Genomic DNA, 25,367 nt, shown 5'->3' with positions numbered 1-25,367 from the left:
TATGTCTGCTATGATTGCTAAGGATTCCTTAGATGCAGATTATTTGGGCATCACAGCTACCTAACACAAAAAGTGTGTTACTTTACAATTTTCATTTCTTACTTACATTAGCCTTCATTTTTTATGGCATTTTATAGATTGTGATGCTTTTACACACACTTCATTGATGCTGCTAACTTTGCTGACTTAAGAGGGTCAGATGAGGAAGTGGAGGCCCAAACAGGTGGGTCATTGCCAGAAATACCATGGCTTAAAAATGACAGTGTCCAGACCAAACTCAGGACTTCTGGCTTCAAGACCATTATACCATATTGGCTCCTTCTGGGTTTCTTCCCTCACTTGAGGGAGTTTTCCTGAATCTATATCCCTGTCCTACCTCCTTACAGAGGTTTGCTACTTCTGGACTTTTAAACATACATTTAAGTTCTCATCTGGCCTCTGAAGTTATTCCTAGACTCTTTCCCTAGTAATCCTGTACTTAGCCGACTCACTTCCACCCAAGCCCCTGGGAGCCACCGAATGCTCTGAATGGACTCTCGAAGGAGTTGAAAGGCATTTTTCTGCCAGACTCAAACTTGCACTTCATTTAAATCTTATACATAATACAGTCCCTGTCAAGAGCCATTAACATGAATAAGGTGGAGCATGTTTGGATACATTTTTTTTTTTTGAGATTTTATTTTATTTACTTATTTATTTTTTTATTTTATTGTAAACAAATGGGATACATGTTGTTTCTCTGTACATGGCGTAAAGGCATACCATTTGTGTAATCATAAATTTACATAGGGTAATGTTGTTTGATTCATTCTGTTATTTTTTCCCTTCCCCCCACCCCTCCCACCCCTCTTTTCCCTCTATACAGTCCTTCCTTCCTCCATTCTTGCCCCCCTCCCTAACCCTAACTCTAACCCTAACACTAACTCCTCCCTCCCCCCATTATGTGTCATCATCCACTTATTAGCGATATCATTCTTCCTTTGGCTTTTTGAGATTGGCTTATCTCACTTAGCATGATATTCTCCAATTTCATCCATTTGCCTGCAAATGCCATAATTTTATCATTCTTTATGGCTGAGTAATATTCCATTGTATATATATATACCACAACTTCTTTATCCACTCATCAATTGAAGGGCATCTAGGTTGGTTCCACAGTCTGGCTATTGTGAACTGAGCAGCTATGAACATTGATGTGGCTGTATCTCTGTAGTATGCTGATTTTAAGTCCTTTGGGTATAGGCCAAGGAGTGGGATAGCTGGGTCAAATGAAGGGTCCATTCCAAGTTTTCTAAGGAATCTCCACACTGCTTTCCAGAGTGGCTGCACTAATTTGCAGTCCCACCAGCAATATATGAGTGTACCTTTCTCCCCACATCCTCGCCAACACCTGTTGTTGCTCGTATTCTTGATAATCGCCATTCTAATTGGGGTGAGATGGAATCTTAGGGTGGTTTTGATTTGCATTTCTCTTATTACTAGAGATGTTGAGCATTTTTCCATATGTTTGTTGATTGCTTGTAGATCTTCTTCTGTGAAGTGTCTATTCATTTCCTTAGCCCATTTGTCAACTGGATTATTTGAATTCTTGGAGTAGAGTTTTTTGAGTTCTTTATAGATTCTGGAGATTAGTGCTCTATCTGAAGTATGATTGGCAAAGATTTTCTCCCACTCTGTAGACTCTCTCTTCACGTTACTGATAGTTTCCTTTGCTGAGAGAAAGCTTTTTAGTTTGAATCTATCCCAGTTATTGATTCTTGCTTTTATTTCTTGTGCTATGGGAGTCCTGTTAAGGAAGTCTGGTCCTAAGCTGACATGTTGAAGATCTGGACCTGCTTTTTCTTCTGTAATCTGCAGGGCCTCTGGTCTGATTCTGAGGTCCTTAATCCACTTTGAGTTTAGTTTCGTGCATGGTGAGAGATAGGGGTTTAGTTTCATTCTGTTGCATATGGATTTCCAATTCTCCCAGCACCATTTGTTGAAGAGGCTATCTTTTCTCCATTGCATATTTTTGGCACCTTTGTCTAGTATGAGAAAATTGTATTTATTTGGGTTTGTGTCCGTGTCCTCTATTCTGTACCATTGATCTACCTTTCTATTTTGGTACCAATACCATGCCGTTTTTGTTACTATTGCTTTGTAGTAGAGTTGAAGATCTGGTATTGCAATACCCCCTGTTTCACTCGTCCTACTAAGTATTGCTTTAGCTATTCTTGGTTTCTTATTCTTCCAGATGAATTTCATAATTGCTTGCTCTATTTCTGTAAGGTACATCATTGGGATTTTAATTGGAATTGCATTGAATTTGTATAGCACTTTAGGTAGTATGGCCATTTTGACAATATTAATTCTTCCTATCCAAGAACATCTTTCCATCTTCTAAGGTGTTCTTTAATTTCTTTCTTTAGTGTTGTATAGTTCTCATTGTAGAGGTCTTTCACCTCTTTTGTGAGATTGATTCCCAAGTATTTTATTTTTTTCGAGGCTATTGTGAATGGGGTAGTTTTCCTAATTTCTCTTTCTGAAGATTCATCACTTATGTATAAAAATGCATTGGATTTATGAGCATTGATCTTGTAACCTGCTACTTTACTGAATTCACTTATGAGTTCTAAGAGTTTTCTGGTGGAATTTCCAGGTTCCTCTAAATATATAATCATGTCATCAGCGAACAGGGATAGTTTGAGTTCTTCTTTTCCAATTCGTATCCCTTTAATTTCTTTGGTTTGTCTAATTGCTCTGGCTAGAGTCTCAAGAATGATGTTGAATAAAAGTGGTGAAAGAGGGCATCCCTGCCTTGTTCCAGTTTTTAGGGGGAATGCTTTCAGTTTTTCACCATTTAGAATGATATTAGCCATGGGCTTAGCATAAATGGCCTTTACAATGTTAAGGAATGTTCCCACTATCCCTATTTTTTCTAGTGTTTTGAGCATGACGGGATGCTGTATTTTATCAAATGCTTCTTCTGCATCTATTGAAATAATCATGTGATTCTTGACTTTAAGTCTATTGATATGGTGAATGACATTTATTGATTTCCGGATGTTGAACCAACCTTGCATCCCTGGGATGAAACCCACTTGATCATGGTGCACTATTTTTTTAATATGTTTTTGTATGCGATTTGCTAAAATTTTGTTGAGAATTTTTGCGTCGATGTTCATTAAGGATATTGATCTGAAATTTTCTTTCCTTGATGAGTCTCTGTCTGGTTTAGGTATCAGTGTGATATTGGCTTCATAGAATGAGTTTGGGAGGGTTCCCTCCTCTTCTATTTTATGGAATACTTTGAGAAGTATTGGAATGAGCTCTTCTTTAAAGGTTTTGTAGAACTCGGCTGAGAACCCATCTGGTCCCGGACTTTTCTTTGTTGGTAGGCTTTTGATGACTTCTATTTCAGTACTTGAAATTGGTCTATTTAAATTGTGTATGTCCTCCTCGTTCAGTTTAGGCAATTCATATGTCTCTAGAAACCTGTTGATGTCTTTGAGGTTTTCTATTTTGTTGGAGTATAGATTTTCAAAATAGCTTCTAATTATGTTTTGTATTTCAATCCTGTCTGTTGTGATATTTCCTTGTTCATTCCGAATTTTAGTGATTTGGGTTTTCTCTCGTCTTCTCTTTGTTAGTGTGGCTAAAGGTTTATCAATTTTGTTTATTTTTTCGAAGAACCAGCTATTTATTTTGTCAATTTTTTGTATTGTTTCTTTTGTTTCAATTTCATTGATTTCAGCTCTGAGTTTAACTATTTCCTGTCTTCTACTACTTTTGGTGCTGGTGTGTTCTTCTTTTTCTAGGGCTTTGAGCTGTAGTGTTAGGTCATTTATTTTTTGAGTTTTACTTCTTTTATTAAATGTGCTCCATGAAATAAATTTCCCTCTAAGTACTGCTTTCATAGTGTCCCAGAGATTTTGATATGATATTTCTTTGTTCTCATTTACCTCTAAGAAGTTTTTAATTTCCTTCCTAATATCTTCTGTTATCCATTCATCATATAATAGCATATTGTTTAATCTCCAGATGTTGAAATAGTTTCTGTGTTTTACTCTTTCATTTATTTCTAACTTCAATCCATTATGATCTGATAGAATACATGGTAGTGTCTCTATCTTCTTGTATTTGCTAACATTAGCTTTGTGGCATAATATATGGTCTATTTTAGAGAAGGATCCATGTGCTGCTGAGAAGAAAGTGTATTCACTCTTGGTTGGATGGTATATTCTATAAATGTCCGTTAAGTCTAAATTATTGATTGTGTTATTGAGATCTATGGTTTCTTTGTTCAATTTTTGTCTGGAAGATCTGTCCAGTGGTGAGAGAGGCGTGTTAAAATCACCTAGTATTATAGTGTTATGGTCTATTTGGTTTCTGAAATTGAGAAGGATTTGTTTGACATACATGGATGAGCCACTGTTTGGGGCATAGATGTTTATGATTGTTATATCTTGCTGATTTATGCTTCCCTTAAGCAGTATGAAATGACCTTCTTTATCCCTTCTAACTTTGGCTTGAAGTCCACATTATCTGAAATGAGGATGGATACTCCAGCTTTTTTGCTGAGTCCATGTGCATGGTATGTTTTTCCCCATCCTTTCACCTTTAGTCTATGGGTATGTTTTTCTATGAGGTGAGTCTCTTGCAGGCAACATATTGTTGGGTCTTTCTTTTTAATCCAATCTGCCAGTCTATGTCTTTTGATTGATGAATTCAGGCCGTTAACATTCAGGGTTATTATAGAGATATGATTTGGTTTCCCGGTCATTTGGTTCATTTTTTAAATTTTATTTATTTATTTGTTTGACACAACTTGGCTCCTCCTTTATTTGACAATTCCTTTAGGATAATTCCTCCCTTTGCTGATTTGCTTCTTTGTTTTTCATCTCTTCCTCATGGAATATTTTGCTGAGAATGTTCTGTAATGCTGGCTTTCTTTTTATAAATTCTTTTAGCTTTTGTTTATCATGGAAGGATTTTATTTCATCGTCAAATTTGAAGGTAAGTTTTGCTGGGTATAAGATTCTTGGTTGGCATCCATTTTCTTTCAGGGCTTCAAAAATGTTGTTCCAGGCCCTTCTAGCTTTTAGGGTCTGGATTGAAAAAATCTGCTGATATGCGTATTGGTTTCCCCCTGAATGTAATTTGGTTCTTTTCTCTCACAGCCTTTAAAATTCTGTCTTTATTTTGTATGTTAGGCATTTTCATTATAATGTGCCTTGGTGTGGGTCTGTTGTAATTTTGTGTATTTGGAGTCCTATAAGCCTCTTGAACTTGATTTTCCATTTCATTCTTCAGATTTGGGAAATTTTCTGATATTATTTCATTGAATAGATTGTTCATTCCTTTGGTTTGTTTCTCTAAGCCTTTCTCAATCCCAATAATTCTTAAATTTGGCCTTTTCATGATATCCCATAGTTCTTGTAGATTCTGTTCATGATTTCTTACCATCTTCTCTGTTTGTTCAACTTTGTTTTCAAGGTTAAATATTTTGTCTTCAATGTCTGAGGTTCTGTCTTCCAGGTGTTCTATCCTACTGGATATGCTTTCTATAGAGTTCTTAATTTGGTTTATTGTTTCCTTCATGTCAAGGATTTCTGTTTGGTTTTTTTCAATATCTCTAACTCTTTATTGAACTGATCTTTTGCTTCCTGTATTTGCTCTTTTAACTGTCGATTGGTGCGATCATTCAATGCCTGCATTTGCTCTTTCATCTCATCGTTTGCTTCCCTGGTCATTTTAATTATGTACAATCTGAACTCCTTTTCTGTCATTTCTTCTGCCATGCTGTCATTGGGTTTTATTGATGTAACATCTAGATTTGTTTGCAGCATTTTCTTTCCTTGTTTTCTCATATTGTTCAGGTATAAGTGGACCGCTGAGATATTGCAGATTTCCTCTATTGACTTACAATGTCCCTGAAGATTTCTATATATATCCCCTCTTAGCCTTCAGTAGGCTGAAGTCTTGGAGGAAGTCTATAATGCGGTGCTCCACAAGGAATCTGCGTCTCTAGGAGTGGTGGCCTTCAGGTGGGGTATATTCCCTGCTAGTGGGCAGAGGTGCCTCCACTTGTTGACCAATGGTCATCCAAAGGGTAACTAGGCTGCGGGCTGAGGCAAGGCCTGTTTGGGCCTGAGTCTCTGGTTTTACCGTCCTTGTGGGGAAACCTCACCCAGCAGGGAAGACTCACCCGGTGGGGAGGTCTCGCTGGTCAGTTCCCTCCTAGAGGTTCCCCTCAATTTACAGCTATCATCTGGGCTGGGCTGCCTTTCTCTGCAAAGTTCCCAGGGGCCCGGCCCTACCTCCTGGGCCTGGGAGCCTCACCCTTCGCAGATGAGTCTCCTTAGGCTGCCCCTCCTCAGAGAATCTGCCCACAGGTCTGGAACCTTCGCTCCACCCCTAAGCCTGTCTCTGTGCGGCTCTTCCACCAAGAAGCCTCCTAGGTCCTGGGACCCTGCTGTGCACCTAATCGCCTGGCTATGCGGCCCCTCCTCTGAGCAGACACCTGGGGCCCCATACAATCGCTCTGAGTCCCAGAGACCCGCCACACGCCTCTTCCTCCAGACATCCGCCCAGTATTCCGGTGCGGTCACTAGGAGTCCAAGCAACTCACTGCGTGCCTCCTCCTCCCACCGACCACCCGTAGCCCGGGGCCATCAATCACTCCGAGTCAAAATGACCCTCCCCGTTCCTCCTCCTCCTCCAGGTAACCCCCCGGGTGTTCAGGAGCGGTCACTCTGAATGGCTCTGAATCCACATGACCCGCTGCACGCATCCTCTGGGCAGCCGCCCGGAGCTCTGGTGTGGCCCCTGGAGACCAAGCGACCCACCGTGCTTCTCCTCCAGGCAGCCCCCCTGTGTTCAGGAGCGGTCGCTTTAAGTCCAAACAACTCACCAATCGCCTTCTCCTCTGAGCAGACGCCTGGAGCTCCAATGCAGTCAGTGCGAGTCCAAACGCCCTGCCACGCTCCTCCTCCTCCTCCTCCTACTCCTCCGGGAAGGCCCTGGCGTTCAGAAGTGGTCTGAGTCCAAACAGCTCACCGCGCAGCCCCTCCTCTGGCAACCGCCTGTAGCTCTGGTGCAGTCAATCCGAATCCAAGCAGCCCCGCTCCTCCTCCTCGTCCTCAGGGCAGGCCCCAGTGTTCAGAAGCGGTTGCTCTAAGTCCAAACAGCTCGCCGCGCAGCTTCTCCTCTGGCAACCGCCTGTAGCTCTGGTGTAGTCACTTCGAATCCAAGCGGCCACGCTCCTCCTCCTCCTCCTCCTCCTCAGGGCAGGTCCCGGTGTCCTGAGTCCACACAGCTCTCCTCGCCGCTCCTCCCCTAGGCAGCCACTGGAGCCCCAGTGGTGGCTCCGAGTCCCAGCGCTGTGCTGAGCGGCCTCCTCTACGACGCTCCCAGTTGTCTGAGTTCACTGCTCCAGCGGGGGGAGGGGCATCTCACCGGCAGCTCTACTTCACAAAGTTCCCTGCGTTCCAGGACTACCGCCCCATCCGGGACGCCTCCCCAATGGGAGAGACTCACCCGGCTGCTTTGAGTTGGTCCCAAGTCTCTCAATTTCTCCTCTTTTGAATCCTGAGTCCTGGAGCAACATGAAATGCAGCCACCCTCTAGGCCGCCATCTTGATGAGATTACAAAAGCTTCTTTCTGGGTAAACAAAAAGCTTCATTTTCTTCTCTTGTTGTGAGCTTAGAAATTCTGTCCTCGAGACGGTCACTTTCTTTCTTTACGTTCCCCAAGGCAGTTGGAAAGAGCCATGCGGATTCAGGCAGTCTTGTCATCCACTTTGTCACCGTGGGAACCTGTGCGAGGTACCACCTGGTCTTCCAACGCTGCTCACGCTCACGCCACCGAAGGCAGGTTTTCCATTCTCAGCTGAGAATCTGGATACATTCTTAAGTTCTTTTTTGCCAAGACATTTTAAGCTGTTGCCACTTTTATTTGTTTTTAGTGTATGGATAGCGGGCTTACACCTGCTGAGAGAATCTGATAGGTCTCCAAGGTATACACAAGGGAGTGGCTTAGAAGTCCCACCCTTAGGTAGCATACCTGTATAAGTAAAGGCTTCATTGTTTCATTGGCAGTTGTTGAAAATTCAGATATCAAACCATGAATGCTTATAGTTTGTGTGTGTGTGTGTGTGTGTGTGTGGTGTGGTATGTGTGTCAGTGTGCAATTTGGAGGCTTGGAAGAGAGTAGGTGAAGGGTGGAGTATAATAATTGCTTAGTCCAGATCAGTCAGTTTCCCTGTGTTTTTAAAATTAACTTTCTAACAGTTATGCAGGGGTAGGTGTGTGTGTGTGTATAACACATACAGTTGTATATATATATATACAATGTATGTACACACCCCCCCCCCCCCTGTTTGTGTGCTGCAAAGTCAAAGCAGATTTAAGTTCTCAAAACTGGTAAGTTTTAAGGAGGTAAAGTTTGAGTTCAGGTCTCTCTTGACACTAATATTGCACCCACCTGCCCCTGCGAAGAATATCACAATGTAAAGAGTAGAGAATTTTCTTGTGAGGGCAGTGAGGCACAGATCTCACTCTTTTGCTAAAATTCTAGAAACAATACAGAGAACTTGAGAAGTATTCATTAAAATGCCTTATCTTGATGACCTTACTACATTCTTCCACTATTGAGTAGGAGTTACTGGAACATTATTACTCAGAGCTATTGTTTGATAGCCAGTAAATTTGGACCAATATATTTGGTGGTTAAGCTTATCTCAACAAATTGAAGGAACAGCATGAGCTGATGTGTTCCCATGGATTATGGGCCAAGCAGAGTTTTCAGGTGAGATTTATGGTATACCTTTCTGTTAGGCATCTCTTCTAGGCTGTTAGCCTTTGTGATGCACACTGTACCTATCTTACTGAGTCCTCCCAGTCCACTGTGAGGGTAGGCCTGATTTCCTGAAGCAGGCCCCATGAAGCTAAGAGACTTGTCAAAGTTGTGCACAGCCGGGATTTGGAGCCAAGTACTTGACTCCAAAGTTCATGTTCTTAACCACTTCTTGGTAGCAGATAGATAAATAAACCAACAAATAGAGAAAATAAGGGCGAACTGAGTTTTTTTGGAGAAAGCCAGTACCCTTCAGCCAAAAGTCCCAAGGAACCCATCTGTAGATAAATAGGATTGGATCTGGCCAAAGGACACACAATTTTGGACAGAAAGGAAGAATAAGTTCTAGAGTTCTACTATGAAAACAAAATTGGACTTGACCCATTGCAGCAAGGAAAACCCCCTATAGGGGAGCCACAAAATGAGTCAATAAAAGGGGGCGGGGCTTTGGACTTCAGTTGGGTCATTTAGGGAGTGTCTAAGGAAGCAGGGTTTGCTCCCTATGGCAGGCTGTCAGAAAGTAGGGGCAGGTCTAGGATTGTGTTTCTAACTAAGTTTTGCTTATACAGAGCGACCCTAATAGGGGAACATTCCTGACTTTGGTAAGATGCAGCAGTCACTCCTTTAATAGGTATTTGGTATTTGATATTAGACACACAGTGACCTTGTTTTTGTGCTTGGACAAGTTGACCTTGCTTTGCCTCATTTTATGGTTGTCTCACAGTGAGCTGGCTGAGGTTGGTTTCTGTGAGTTTATGTCCAGTAGGAGAGTAGCAGAGTCTAAGCCTGCTCCAGAGCGATAGGGCTGCTCTCATTTCCTCCTTGTCTTCTTCCTTTCTTTGTGGTTAAACCAGAGGTACTGTACCACTGAGCTACATCCTCAGTCATTCTTATTTTTTAATTTTGAGACAGGGTCTTGCTAAATTGCCCAAACTGGCCTTGAACTTGAGATCCTCTTATCTCAGCATTCTGAGTAGTTGAATTATAGGCATGCACCACCATGCCTGGTTCTTTTTTCTTTTTCAAGAGGAGCTCAGGGTAAGAGCCCACTAGACAGTGGGGCATGATTGTGCTGTTTGTTTTTAACCCCAGGACTTGACTGTTTGTCTCCTAAAGTTGTGTGTGTGTGTGTGTGTGTGTGTGTGTGTGTGTGTGTGAGGGGGGTTGTGGGAAGAGTGGTGGGAGAAGGTTCAGCAGCAGCCTTTTTTTTTTTTTTTCAAGCAGTGCTGTCTTTCTCCAAAATATTTTTGGCTCTCCTCATTGGATGTGACCATTCGAGTCTAAAGACAAAAATGTCATGAAAGCAAACTTCACAGCCTACAACTAGCCTCCTCTGGGTTTCTTCCTGTCTATTACAAGTTGAGAAGGGTTTGAGTGAGTGAGGTAAAACAGGGAAGAGAACTAGAGAAAAAACTACATACAAAAGGAGAAAAGAAATTGTTCAATCAATAGAAATGAGAAACTAGGTGAGTTTCTAATTCCTTGACCACAGCACAGCTTGATCAGATTGATTGCAGTGGGGGTGTGAGGTTGAGAGATTAGGTTTTTAAGTTTACATAATAGTATTTTTCTTTTTCTTTATGGGTAACCAAGAAACATCTGATTTGCTGCTCCAATAGAGGCAGATTCTGTTTATTTTGGCTGATACAGAAAAAAAGTTATGGGCTAACTCATAGGGCAGTGGGCTTCCTAAATGTAAATAATCTAGCAGGAGCCAGAGAAAGAGGGTAGGGGGGAGGAGAGAGCAGGATGGGCTGTCTTGTGTTGCAATCAAGTAAACTCACCCCAGAGTTAGCCTGACACATTTTTGGTGTTAAATGGTAATTGTTCTTTGTCTACCTGATAAGTAGGCTGACTGTTGGAGAACAGGGAGGCTTCACAAGATGACTTTGTCTGATCTTGTCTCAGGTCTGCAACCTGCCAGCTCCCCACAGTCAAATACTCTGCTTTTCTTCACCTCCTGGTCTGGGAGGGCTGGGACTAAGCCCTCCTGAGCTGTGGCTTGGAGCCTAGGGCTTGCAGTGAGCCCCATTTTCAGTCCCAGGAGCCAGAAGAAAGAAAGGGAAGGCTGGTTCTGCAGGCAAGTGGTGAGGGGGATGGCAGCCGGAACCAGCAGATAAGAAACTGCCCTGAAGTTAAGCTGAAAATTCCTATGGGGTCAGCTCAGAAGTCATGATGGCTGGTCTCTGCAGTAGGATCCTCAGGCCTCCATTCTGTCTCAGCTGAAAGGTGTGTCCTCAAACTCTGGGGGCCTGGTCATGATGGTCTCTGGATTTCAGAGTCTTTTTTTGGTTTTAGAAGGAGCCAAGCCTTTGTACCTTCTCTGAAGGGGGATGATGCTGAGGCTCTAGGCAGGAAGGTAACTGGAGAGGGGGCCTGGAGCCAAGGCTAAGAGAAGGCCCTTTCTCTTCCTGCTTGTCTCTTGGTAGGGGAGTCAAGTGATCAGATTTAAGGAACAGCAAGTGGGTTATCTTGCCCCACAATAGCTCCTTCCTGCTTCTATTGCCGAATCTGTCTTCCATTATCAAGGAAAAATCTGAAGAGATTAAGAAAGCTGGGACTAGGTGTCACTTACCCCTTAGTATGACTGAGATTTCCAAGTCTTTCCCTTGTCCTTACTGAGTCCAGTCAACAAAGAAAAGGGAATTTTGTAGGCAGAGACCATTTTGGAGCATAAAACCTTGGGAGGGAAGGTGGAGTGGGGTTGATTCAGGAATTAGCCAGTGGCCTACAGCACTGGAAAATCTAGTTAATGGCAGAAGCAAAAAGTACAAGATATAGGAGGGAGTACGGAAAGGGTGATAGAAACTTTGCCCAAGTAAGCCCCTCCCTTCTCCTCCCCTTTCCTAAGAGATCACAGAGAGAAACTTCTCAGCCAAGTACAGGTATAATTTATCCCGGTACCCCAAGATATCTTAACCATGGAGAGACAAAGTGGGTTGGGGTGTGGGGAGCTGGCTTTGGTCTCCTAGCAGAATGTTTTAGTAAGCTTTTTTGCTGCTGTGACCAAATGATCCGACCAGCACAACTATAGAGGAGGAAAATTTATTTGAGAGCTCATGGTTTCAGAGGTCTTAGTCCATAGAAGGTTGGCTCCATTCCTCAGGGCTCAAGGTGAGGCAGAAGAACATCATGACAAAAGAATGTGGCAGAGGGAAGCAGCTCACATCATCCATCATCAGGAAGCACAGAGAGAGAGACTCTACTCTCCAGATACAAAATATATACCCCATAGCCACGACCCCAGTAAACCGCTCCCTCCAGCCACACCCCACCTGCCTCCAGTTACCACTCAATTAATGCTATCAGGAAATTAATTCACCAATTAGGTTAAGATTCTCACAACCCAATCGTTTTTCCTCTGAACCTTCTTGCATTGTCTCACAGGTAAGCTTTTGAGGGACACCTCACATCCAAACCGTAACACCGGAGAATCAGGGATCAGGGATCAGGCTCTTACCCTGGCTTGGCCCCCAAGTGACTCCAACAGATATGCCCTCTGCTCCTCTCTCCTTTGCCCAGCACAAAGCCCAAGTCACAGGAACATGGCAAAGGTGCAGGTGGGGTGCTCTGCGTGTCTGTGTTGGCTGTCCCCAAATGACAAGTACATTTTCTTCATAAGGGACACAGTTGTATTGGTGTCAGACATTTGCCCTGCCTCCAAGAGAAGAGGAAAAGGATCTGAAGGAAATTAGCTCCACCAGTGCTTCTGGGGTAAGTTCAGCAGAAGTGAAAAGTTATAGTAAGTGCAGAATTCCTACTGTTTCACTGTCCATCAGGGTGAGCCCATACAGGAAACTGTATTCTATGTATGCAGTTTCCATCTCCTCCACTTTAATTTCCATGAAGCAGGTTCCTCTGTTAGGAAACCCATTTTGTTAGACTCATATAGGACTAGTTAGGGCACTGGTAAAAAACAAAAGAAGTAAACATCTTTTAAAGCCCTCTTTATTTATAAGATCAAGCAAACAAAGGTTGAGTTAGAAGAACTTCCTCCAGGACCGCAAATGAAACAGTTCAGAAGAGAAATATTTTTACAGCAAACAAAAATCCCATAAATCACCTTGTTCTACTAGCCAGTCTTCATCTCACCTATTTGAAAGGTGTTTCAAGTTGAAACCATTCAGGTCAAAGACTAAGTAAACATATAACAGATCCCTTTGATGTTCCCAAAGTCCACATACTTTTAATTAATGGAGAATTGAGGTGACTAAGCATATCACTCCAAAGGGCATGACAGGGAATTTGAACCACCATTAACTAAAGATCAGGGATTGCTCTGGAAAATAAAAGAATCCCAAGGTTTCATCAAGAGACTCACAAGTCCATGGTAGAACAAAAGGCAAAAGACATTTCAGCAATCTTTTTCTTCCTTCTCTCATCCAGACAATACTGAGATAAATGGAAGACTGGAGAAGGTTTCTTTTAGAAAATAGGGAGAAATACAGGCAGATTTGTTAATCAAATACAGAGCTGGGATCAGGGATCAGGAATCAGGCTCTTGCCCTGGCTTGGCCCCCAGCTACCCGCAACAGGTATGCCCTTAAGCACTGTGGGAAAGCTCTTTGTGGCTAACAGTAAACTGGACATGCCCAACTTACTATGACAGTACAGTTCCTTTGAATATCTTTATGCCCCAAATTAAAAATAAACAGGGATGAGAGTAGCTAGTCCCCACTTTCCAAATCCTCTCTGTCTTACAGTTCATAAAAATGTTGCAGAATCTTAGACAAAGATTTAAAATACTAGTCCCGAGAATCGCAAGAGCCTGAGAGCCTAAAGGCTGTCCATACCACCTGCCTTGGCAATGTGAGTTAAAATGTGCACAGGTTACTGTAGAGCTCAAATGTGGACTATTGGGAGAGAACAGGTTCCAGCACCAGGTCCAGAGTCACCAAGGAAAGGAGGTATGGTGGTGACACTTCATGTTCAATATTCAATTCTGCTCCAGTAGAACATGGTAGCCAGGAGAACCCAAAACTAGAATAGAAAGGGGGAGAAATCAAAATAAATAAATAAAAGAAAAATTTTATAGAAATATCTACTTAAAGATAAAATTAAGTTAGGCTCCTTCAGGCTTAGGTGACGCTGATTTTAAGAGCAATCTTAAGCAACACCACAGGCCCAGAGGTGACGCAGTCCATCCTGCTCTAAAGCATCAATTATAACCTGCCACTTGGAGGCTGCGTTCCTGTTCCCTGCTTTTCAATCCCAAATGCCATCCTAGATGCTCTGACTTCTGAGGTTGCTCTTCCTACTTCTGTGCTAAACTAACTTCCTAGGGAAATTCTTTCTTCTTACTATCAGGGCTAATTATTCCCCAGTGAGGTCCCATTTCTAGTAGGTATCATTTTGAGGTTAGAGTCTTTTTTACTACTAAGTGTTGAACCTCTTTCCAGGAGACTTCCCCTTTTTCCTGTAATGCCTGTGATCTGGAATAGCTGCCCCTGAAAAATGTTACAGAACCCAAAACCTAAGAACACTGACTTGGGCAAGGCATTGGAATATCTGGGCTGTTTTGGGTCTGGCAACTCCTCCCAGGGGACTTTAGCCAGGTCACTTATCTTTCCAGAGCCTCAGTTTCTACATCTGTAAAGTAAATATAACACTTTACCTACTCCAGAGCTAGAGAGGTGAATGAAATAATAATAATAATAATAGAGACTAATGTTTATTAGGGGTACTTATATTCATCAGGCACTGTTGCTTCCAAAATCCTCTGAAGAACCCAAGAGAAGATAAAGAATTTAATCAAATTCATAGAACTGTGGGTGCTGGGTTCTGAGCCAGGTGGTTGGCTTCAGAGTTTATCTGATTAAGCACTGTGGGAAAGTCCTTTGTGGCCAACAGTAAACTGGACATGCCCAAGAGTTCTCCTTAAGTACTGTTCCTTGTAAAATGGAAGACTGGCTATCTACCAAGCTACTGTCATGGGGATTTAATACTAAAAGTATTTGATATGGTATCTTGTCCATAGCAGATCCTTAATACCTTTAAGTCCCTTCCCTTCCATCTTCTGAATTTCAAAAATTTACTATATCTAAAATCCACTTCATATTGTGGAAATATCAAAAGGTACAACTGGTGTGGAGTTGTAAGATACTCAAAAGCCTTTAAACATCATTGTACAGTTCCTGCCAACTGACTTGAACAGAAATTTCACTATTATCAGCTTTCATTCATTCAACAAATTATTGAGCCCTTACTATGTGCCATGCTATGTCCTGGGGAGCAAAGAGCAGCTGATCCTCAACCCTTGGGCAGTCAAATGCAACACAGCAGGGTAGTTCCACAACAGGGGTGTGCACAGGGTGTTGTGGGAACTCCTAAGGGGAGTTGTTTTATGATCAAGGAATCATAAAACACCCTTAAAGGAGCTGACTTCCCTCTCCTTCCTGCCTCACTCAGTTTACTACCCCTGAACAAGTACTTCTCAAAGCATGGTACCTAAATAACCTTTCAGGTGTCCATGATGTCCAGGCTGCTTAAACAATTATAAGGGTCTATTTGCCTTTTCACTGTTTCACATTGGTACTAATGGTGCAAAACCAGTATAAGGTAAAAAATGGCTCTGGTCTTAGCAAGAATTGAGGTAGAGGCACTAAAATATGTTAGTAGTCATAGTATATTCTTCTCTGTTGTATACTTGTAGCAAAAAACAAATACCAGTTCTACTTGAGATTATCCTCAACAAACCAGTAAGAATTGTGAATTTTCTTTCATTTTGACCTTCGAGTACACATCTTTTAAATATTCTGTATGACAAAAAGAAATATACCTACAAGTAGTCCTCTGGCATACTGAAATATGGTTGTCTGGAAGAAAAGCACCTGAGTACCTGGGTTGTGTGCAGTCCTAGCCATTTTTTTTTTTTTAATGAAACACTATTTTTACTTGAAAAAATGACTAACAAACCAGCTATGAATTTTCAGACTTGGATGTTTGGTCAGACATTATCTCAAAAATTTACAAACTGAGCCTGTCATTTCAAGGAAAACAACTGACAATATGTTTTTAGCAATAAATATCAGCTTTCAAGCAAAAATCAGATCTTTGGAAACCTGATCTGTCACCATGAGTTTGATAGCATCCCATTGCTTGAGATCTTTTCCAATGTGATGATATTGACAAATGTGATCTTTTGATGTTGCATAAAGATACCAATCAACATTTAGAAGATCTGCCTAACACAGTGAACCAATATTTTCCAAAATAGACAATTCTTGTTGTTATAGAATTATGCATAGTAAAAGATTTATACAAAGGGTAATACAGACCAGTGCAACATATTTAATGTAATAACATGAAAAGTTTTTTAACACAGTTCAGATTCTATATTGCAACTGATATATAAGAAATTTGTGGAATTTGATCCAAAGAATATTCACAATTATCTTCAGATAAGGTTATTTAAGCATCCCTGTTTTTTGAACTCTATCTATACAAAGGATGTATTTTCTTTATATCCTTCAACCCTGTCAACATGTTACAACAGATTGAGTGAAAGACCAAATATGAGACTCCAGCTATTTTCTACTAAACCAAACATTGAAGATATTTGAAAACTGTGAAATGATGACATTTTTCTCATTTTTTATTTTGTAAAATAGTTGTTTTTCCCACCAAAAAAATATTCTTTATGTTAACTGTAATTGTTATTGTAAGTGCATTGTTGTTTTTATTATTCAACAATGCTGGAATTAAACCCAGGGTCTTAGACATTGCAGATAAACACTCTACCATTGAGTTTCATTTTGTAAAAAAACAGTAATTTTTCCCACCAAAATATGTCCTTTTTGTTAATTGTGTTATTACTATCATAACTGTGTCATTATTTGACAATGCTGGGATTGAACCTAGGGCCATGGGCATGCCTGGCAAGCACTCTACCACTGAGCTACATCCCCAGCCTCCTATAAATTATTTTAAAGTGAATTAACAAATATTTAATTTTTTTCTATCTTAATTTCTGATGGGGATAAATATTAATAGATTTAGGCCTCGTAGGTAAAATCTCTTTACAGTCTTTAATACATTTTGGGAATGTCAAGGGGTTCAAAGACAAAAGTTTGAGATCACTTCCTGAATGCAGTGGTTTTCAACTTCAACAGCAAATTGGAATCATTTAGGGTGGAGGAAAAAGCCTGGGCCCTACCCCTAAATCAACTGAGTCAGAATCTCAGGGACTGAGATCCAAGTTTTTAGTTTTTGTTTGTTTGTTCGTTTAAAGCTCCTTCAGGAGAATTTAATGTGCATCCAGAGCTGAGAACCATGGCTCTCATCTCTTGCTTGCATGTGCAGCTGATAGAGAGGGCACTAGGAAAGGATGAGACCAAGAGGACAACATTTTGGAAGGAGCTAGGTGAATAAGTGTTGGGAAGGAACCATCTAGATAATTGACAGTCTTTGGGATCTAATTGTAATGCAATACTGAGATCTGGAGACCTGGAGCAGCAGGTTGGAGTCTGGGCAAGGGGAAGAGGTAGTCGCACCCAAAGGCATATCCTCCTAGATAGAAGGTATATCCTCCTAGATAGAAGAAGGTCTGGTAAGTTGGGCATATCCTTTCCCTGGAGGGACATTAACTCCCCACACCTCAAGGGGGCCCAGTGTCTTCTTTGGCTGTCAGAAGTCTACTGACTAGCTTTCAACTTAGTGGTTTTGTTTCCTGGCCTTCTAGGGTGATTGAGAAAACCAACCAGTGCCAATTTTAAGATTTTTCCTTATCATCACCCTTTCAGAAATAAAACATGTGCCAGGAGATACTCACAGTCCAGCAGAGAATGGCAAATCCAAACCAGGCAACCCCCCAGGCCTGTCGGTTCATTGGTCCAGAGATGAGTTCATAGCAGCCCTGGAGGGGATGATCCACATTGGTGTGAGAGGAACCAGGACAAAAGAAGTTAAGAGATCAGTAGATTACTACTTGGATAGATGCTTTCCAAAGTCCAGTTTTACAACCAGGCTATTTCCACATTCCTGTGGACAGCCAGCTACTAGAAGTGTTTTGGTAAAGGAACATAAGTAATGCTGTTGAATAATTATTCTACATCACATTTATTTGTATCTTTATCACTCAGTTTTACCAGCAAAAGTGTTGCTATTAGCATACATGATATTTTCCCCATATTGAATATGTGGATAATATGGGCTTAATAAAATTTAATTTTTTTTCCTCCCCAAAGGTTTTATTGTTGATTTGAAGGCAGAATTACTTTTTGATTTGTTCATTTTTAAGTAAAAGTGATTCTGGTTATGAAAACTAGTGATCTTCTGTTGTCATTTAAAAATAATTATTAAAGGAATTCCTACATCATGCTCCCTAAATTCTCATTTGACATCATTATTTCAACATTATTCAATTCTAGTGAGATCTTGAAGAGCCATGATATGTATGCAAAAGAGTGATTAACTTTTTTATTCATTTATTCATACATGCCACAATCCAGTAAGTATTTATACATGGCATAATCTGTCCTAGTCATCATACAAAGTCCTGGATTAATATCCATGTGTAAGGCTAGAAGTGCCATCTGAGCAACCTCTACTAAAGCCCTAGAATTCATAAGGAATATGTAGGAAATTCAATAACAACGGTCAATTCCATGGACCATGATGTCCTGAGGCAAATGTGCTAGATTTATCAGAAAATGTCAGCAAATTTCAGCAAATACCCTGAGCTGACCAGAAGTGTAGGCTCTATCCAGTGGCTACAGGTGGTCACTTGAGTTTCTGCCCTCATGACTCTGCATCAGTCCCTTATTAATCCACATTCATATCCTCCCTTTGCTTTTCTTTGATTTCTTCCCCATTTTACTCTTTTACATTTATATTGCAGGCATTTTCATTTTCTAAATGGCCAAATGAAAAACCTTGAAATTATCTTTAACTGTTTTTCCTGTAACCAACATCCAACACTCAAGCAAATCTTTTTGGTTTTGTTTTAAAAATATATCCCATCCAAAAGCTTTCTATTATCTTGTGGTACCTTCAGGATCCTAACAATGGCCTCCCAACTGGTCTCCCTGAGGCCTGAGTGCACTCCTAAGATCTAGATATCTCCTTGCCTTATAGCTGTCCTTCACACATCCTGGCCCTATCAGACTGACCTCCTTGATGTTCCTCCAGAAATCTAAGAATCTTCTCACTTCAAGGCCTTAACAGTTTTTGCTTCCTTTGTTTAGAATTCTCTCCCCCAATCTTCCAGTGTCTCATTTCCTCACTTAATTCAGAATTCTGTAAATATCATCTCAACAAAGGCTTTGCTGACAACTAGAGAGAAACATCTTCCCTCAGTCATACTCTGTATCGTTACCCTGCTTTATTGCTGCTCATGGCATTTATCACCACCTAGATTTCTACCACTTATTTGGTGACATGTTTATTTTTGTCTCCCATAGAATGCAAGAGCCATGAGGGCAGAGATTTTGTCTTGTTCATTGTTGAATCTCTAGAATCTAGAATAAGTGTCTGGCACATAGAAGATAGCTGATAAACATTTATAGAGCAAATGGAACATGATATTAAGTAAAGATTACAACAGCATTTTTTGCAACACATTTGAGGGTTCACAAAATACTCCCATCTTCCTGAAGTTCCTGGGAGGTGATCGTTCATCTAATAACATACACAAGAGCCCTCTTAGGCCAGGTGTCAGGTGCTGGATGAACATTTAACTGTGATAAGACAGAAATGGGTCTTGCCTTCATGTAGCTCATAGACAAAAATCACAGTTTTTCATCTGTTCCCCTAGTATGTTTTCACGATGGTAATAATTTTAGTGGTGTTTACTTCCTTACATCATACTATCCTGAAGTGTAGTGTCAGTATTTGCATGAAGCATTTCTGAAGCAGGTGAACTATGATATAGAACATATATATTTACATCTGACCTGTGAAATTCCGTAGCAGCTCATTTCTGCATGGCAAACCTTAAAACTCTATAATGTGAATGTAAAAAATGACAGCCCCTCGCTTCTTCATTCACCTACCCACCAAACACTTATCAAGTGCCTGCTTTGTGCCAGGTATCATGCTAAGGACTGAAGATATGGAGATGAATACTATATAGTCCTTAAGGAGACTCAGAAAAAAAAAAATAAACTTAGGAACAAACATGACAGATCAGGGTGCCAAGTGCAATAACAGGAATATAGTAGGTGTTGAGTAACACATTTAACTTTGTGGAAAAGGACTTCTAGGAGGAAATTAGCAGGACCTATAAGTCAGAGAATGGGGTGTGGGTGAAACTAGGGGAGCAAGATAGGGAGAATCAGAAAGGACTGAAAGATCCGAGAGTATGTTGAAGATGAAGAATGAATGAGGTTGAGGAAGTAGGAGCGCAGAGAATCAGGGACAGGAGAAATTGCAGAATTAAGGGATTTGGTGGAGGAGTAGGGCTGTGTGATGATGATTTGTGACTGTGGTTCAGCTGGAAGGTGGTGGAGCTGAAGATATCAAAGACAGATGAGATCAAGGAACTGAAAAGCAAGGTGTTGAAAGGGTTGTCTAAGTTGACTTGGAGGTCTCAAGACAGTGAGAAGAGGAAGAGTTAAATCTTATTTAATCTCAAATCTTTATCCATTTGAACTTCAGAAAATACACAGTTTTAGGTTTGTTTTCATAACTAGGATGTTATATGTGCTAGAGAAAAAAGTGTTGCTATGAAATAAACCAATTATTTGAAGGCTGATCAGTCTTTTTTGGTCTTATTCAAAGAGGTGATAGTGTGTAAATAATTACAACCCAGTCAGGATTGGTTTGCATGAGCCGGTTCTTATGTTGACATATTGAAAGCATTTTTAAGTTGTGAGAGTGATAGTTATATTTCATGCTGTGATTATAAGCAACAAATTTAATTTTTATAACACTCTGAAAATAATTGATTAAAACAATTCCAGAACAAAGCTGCCATAGAGCTAAATGTGGGTTGCTCTGAACATTGCTTCAGAATCATCTCTATCATTTTGATGTTGTTTCTGAACTAATGCATCCAATCCTAGTCTGAGCACCTTGCCAGATGTGGTGTGATGATCAGCAGTACAGTGCCTGTCACTCAAACATGCAGTTCGTATCATTTTCTCCTACACTAAAGGGCCTGACATTTCTCAGTTATTAAATAAGCTGGCATCCAACTAGGTTTCCTCAAAGGGGTAACTCCCAAATCAGTGCACAGCTTCAGTGTGCAATATTAGCACACAGTGACTACAGTTGTGTGGGAGCTCTCCACAGGGTTTCTGGGGACATTACCAAGTCTGTTGGCTTACAGTCTGTGCCCTGGTGCCTGACTGCTTGGGTTTGAATTCTGACTCCATTTACTAGTTGTATGACTTTGGGCAAGGTACTACTTAGCATTTCTATTTCTTAGTTCCTCATCTGTAAAATAGGGATCATATAGGCACCTACTTTTGAGCATTAAAGGTGTTAGTATATGTATGGCACTCGGAACAGCATCTGGTATCTAGTAAGAACTCAATAAATGTTTCATGATCATCATCATATTATCCTCATCTGCCTGGGAATACTTTTTCATAAACCATCCGTGTGTAAACCATCTTTGACCCAAATCACCAATCAAATATTTTATTAAGATTGCCTTATATTACCAATGAATAGGAAATGTGGATACATAATTATTGCATGTACCCTCAGCGATTGCCATTACTTTAAAACTAGCAAAACATTCTTTTTGGTATCATCCTTTTCAAAATACATTTTGCAAAAATAGAGCAATTCTTGGTTTTTATGTAACTGTTTCTTGAAATACCAATTCTAGGCATTATACAAACCTTCATTTAAACAAAATTGGATTTTACCATTGAAATTCTCCTGTTTTGTTATTTTATTAAAATACCAATGTGCCCATATCAATTCTAGATTAGCATTCATAGTTAACTCACAGAGAAGGAAATAATTAACATGAGTTTAGGGGGGAAAAAAAAAAGTACACAAAATTTCTTACTGGGAAACTAGTACTGAGAGTTGACCATTATTTTTTCCTCATAAAGAGAACCTTCTGGCAGGTCTTGGGAGGGGAGGGGACTCACCTGATCATGATAATAACCAGGCACTCCTAGTTTGCAAGCCTCCAGGTTGAGAGGCTCTTTGAGGTTGTTCATAACGCAGCACTGCCGAGGCCAGGGATAGTCAGCGTCATTGTTCTCAGTCCGGAAGGCGGATGTGTATTTCTGCCAGTCGGATGGACCATTTACACCACAGCAGTGATCCTGCCAGTGGGTAAGAGATATGAAATTCTTTTTCATGGTCTTCCAAGAGCCATCAAGATTTTACAGAGAGAAAGAGGATATGGAATGTATACCATATCTTATGTTCACTAAAATTTTCCCAAACTAGAGTTGAAGGTATGGTTAATTTACATTTAGGGTTTGCACAGTATGTTTCGCGATTTTTACTTTACTAGTCTTTAATGAGCTCTGTAGCTTTGGACATGTTTTAAACTCTCTAAGCCTCATTTTCCTTAACCGCAAAATTGGGATAAATATAGTATCTACAGAGTTGTGAGGATCAAATGAGGTAATATACTTAAGAGGTTGGTACAGTGCTTGGCTCATAGTAATAATCTTAATTATTATTAATACACTGTCTTGATACAATAATGTGAGAGAGATAATTATTCTAATGTTACATTTGAGCAAATTTAAATGCAGAAAATTAAAAATTAGTGATGTAGAAATTATGAGTAATTCTTGTTTTGCTTTTCTGCATTTTTACCATTTTTTCTGGATAATTGTGTATTACATTTATAAGGGAAGAAAATAAACTGGAAAAAATGTTAAAACCTGGTGTCATGCAGCTGTGCCTCTACACAGAAAAGGAAGATCAATTGACATGTAACTGATATCCTTATGTTGGCTAGAATTCAAGATAGAGGATAAACAACCCATATCACTTTTCTTCTTTATCATAAATTCTGCTAAATGTTTCAAGGGAGGAAATTCAAACTACAGGTATCTCTCAACTTTTAGAATAAATGTAACCAAGCAAACTTGATGAAAAAAATCATGTTGAAAGGGTATCCAATTTTGCCACTGGAGAATTGGAAATAGCTAATCAGGAGAAATAATCATTCTGTGTTTCAATTGGAACATTCTGGGAAGAAAATGGTTAAGTTTGAGCAGTGCTGATTTCGGGCTAGGATTTAGGTAGGAAGAGAGAAGAGTTAAGAGTCCAGAAATGAGCTGATGACGTGATTCTATATTTAGAGGATCCAAAAACCTCCTCCAGAAAACTTCTAGACCTCATCAATGAATTCAGCAAAATAGCAGACTATAAAATCAACATGCATAAATCTAAAGCATTTTTATACTCAAGTGACGAAACAGCTGAAAGGGAAATGAGGAAAACAACTCCATTTGCAATAGCCTCAAAAAAAATAAAATACTTGGGAATCAATCTAACCAAAGAGGTAAAAGATCTCTACAATGAAAACTACAAAACACTGAAGAAAGAAATTGAGGAAGACTTTAGAAGATGAAAAGATCTCCCATGTTCTTGGATAGGCAGAATTAATATTGTCAAAATGGCCATACTACCAAAAGTGCTATACAGATTCAATGCAATTCCAATTAAAATCCCAATGACATACCTTACAGAAATAGAACAAGCAATCATGAAATTCATTTGGAAGAATAAGAGACCTCAAATAGCCAAAACAATCCTGAGTAGAAAAAGTGAAACAGGAGGTATCACAATACCAGACCTTAAACTCTACTACAGAGTGATAGTAACAAAAACGGCATGTATTGATACCAAAATACACCGGTAGATCAATGGTACACAACAGAGGACATGGACACAAACCCAAATAAATACAATTTTCTCATACTAGACAAAGGGGCCAAAAATATGTAATGGAGAAAAGATAGCCTCTTCAACAAATGGTGCTGGGAAAACTGGAAATCCATATGCAGCAGAATGAAACTAAACCCCTATCTCTCCCCCTGCACAAAAACCAACTCAAAATGGATCAAGGGCCTCGGAATCAGACCAGAGACCCTGCATCTTATAGAAGAAAAAGTAGGTCCAAATCTTCAACCTGTCGGCCCAGGATCAGACTTCCTTAACAGGACTCCCATAGCACAAGAAATAAAAGCAAGAATCAATAAATGGGATAGATTCAAACTAAAAAGCTTTCTCTCAGCAAAGGAAACTATCAGCAATGCGAAGAGAGAGTCTACAGAGTGGGAGAATATCTTGGCCAATCATACTTCAGATAGAGCACTAATTTCCTGAATATATAAGAACTCAAAAAACTCTATGTGAAGAATAAAAATAACCCAATCAACAAATGGGCTAAGGATATGAACAGACACTTCACAGAAGAAGATCTACAAGCAATCAATAAACATATGAAAAAATGTTCACCATCTTTAGTAATAAGAGAAATGCAAATCAAAACTACACTAAGATTCCATCTCACCCCAATTAGAATGGCGATTATCAAGAATACAAGCCACAGTAGGTGTTGGAGAGAATGTGGGGAAAAAGGTATACTCATACATTGCTGGTGGGGCTGCAAATTAGTGCAGTCACTCTGGAAAGCAGTGTGGAGATTCCTCAGAAAACTTAGAATGGACCCACCATTTGACCCAGCTATCCCACTCCTCGGTGTATACCCAAAGGACTTAAAAGCAGAATACTACAAAGATGCAGCCACATCAATGTTCATAGCTGCTCAATTCACAATAGCCAGACTGTGGAACCAACCTAGATGTCCTTCAATTGATGAATGGATAAAGAAACTGTGGTATATATATATACAATGGAATATTATTCAGCTATGAAGAATAATAAAATTATGGCATTTGCAGGCAAATGGATGAAATTGGAGAATATCATGCTACATGAGATAAGCCAATCTCAAAAATCCAAAAGACGAATGATCTCACTGATAAGAGGATGATGACACATAATGGGGGGTGGGAGGGGGGCAAGAATGGTGGAAGGAGGGACTGTATAGAGGGAAAAGAGGGGTGGGAGGGGTGGGGGGAAGGAAAAAATAATGGAATGAATCAAACATCATTACCCTATGTAAATGTATGATTACACAAATGGTATGCTGTTACTCCATGTACAAACAGAAACAATATGTATCCCATTTGTTTACAATAAAAATAAATTAAAAAAAAAAGAGTCCAGAATTGAGCCCTGTGGTACTCCAACACTGAATTGGGAGGAGAGTGAAAACCCAGCAAAGGGGGCCAAGAAGGAGTGGCCCATGTGACAAATGCAGGTGGGATGTCAATAAGATGAAGACAGAAACTCAGCCTTTGGGGTTGGCAGGACGGAGGTAACTGGTACCATGATAAAGGCTATTTTGGAGGAGTGGTGGGTCAGAAGCCCATTGTAGTTGGATGAGAGCAGATGAGAGGCATGAAAATGCAGACAGCAAGTGTAGGCATCTCTTTTGAGATTTGTCATAAAATAGAGCAGTTGTGGGACAGGACAGGGGGTGAATGTTGAGCAAGTTTTTTAAAAACATGTACAACTCAAGGAGTTCTTCCAGGCTGAT

General features: G+C 40.3%; 1 protein-coding gene across 2 annotated transcripts in view; it reads right to left on the bottom strand.

Moving 5' to 3' along the window:
* Positions 1-25,367, bottom strand: part of UPK1B (uroplakin 1B) — a 48,847-nt gene that overhangs the window by 5,322 nt on the left and 18,158 nt on the right. For both annotated transcript variants that reach the window (XM_079155352.1, XM_079155353.1), the window contains exons 6-8: positions 21,883-22,062; positions 17,607-17,690; positions 11,412-13,816 (exon numbers count right to left, since the gene is read on the bottom strand). In XM_079155352.1, coding sequence (XP_079011478.1) covers positions 13,766-13,816; positions 17,607-17,690; positions 21,883-22,062 — 315 coding nt within the window. In that variant the 3' untranslated portion in view covers positions 11,412-13,765. The remainder of the gene's footprint in view (positions 1-11,411; positions 13,817-17,606; positions 17,691-21,882; positions 22,063-25,367) is intronic.

The sequence above is a fragment of the Sciurus vulgaris genome, assembly GCF_902686455.1.
Source record: "Sciurus vulgaris genome assembly, chromosome: 10".
Classification (NCBI taxonomy): Eukaryota; Metazoa; Chordata; class Mammalia; order Rodentia; family Sciuridae; genus Sciurus; species Sciurus vulgaris.
Note: the sequence above shows the minus strand (reverse complement) of the source record. Positions and strands in the feature narration are given on the sequence as shown.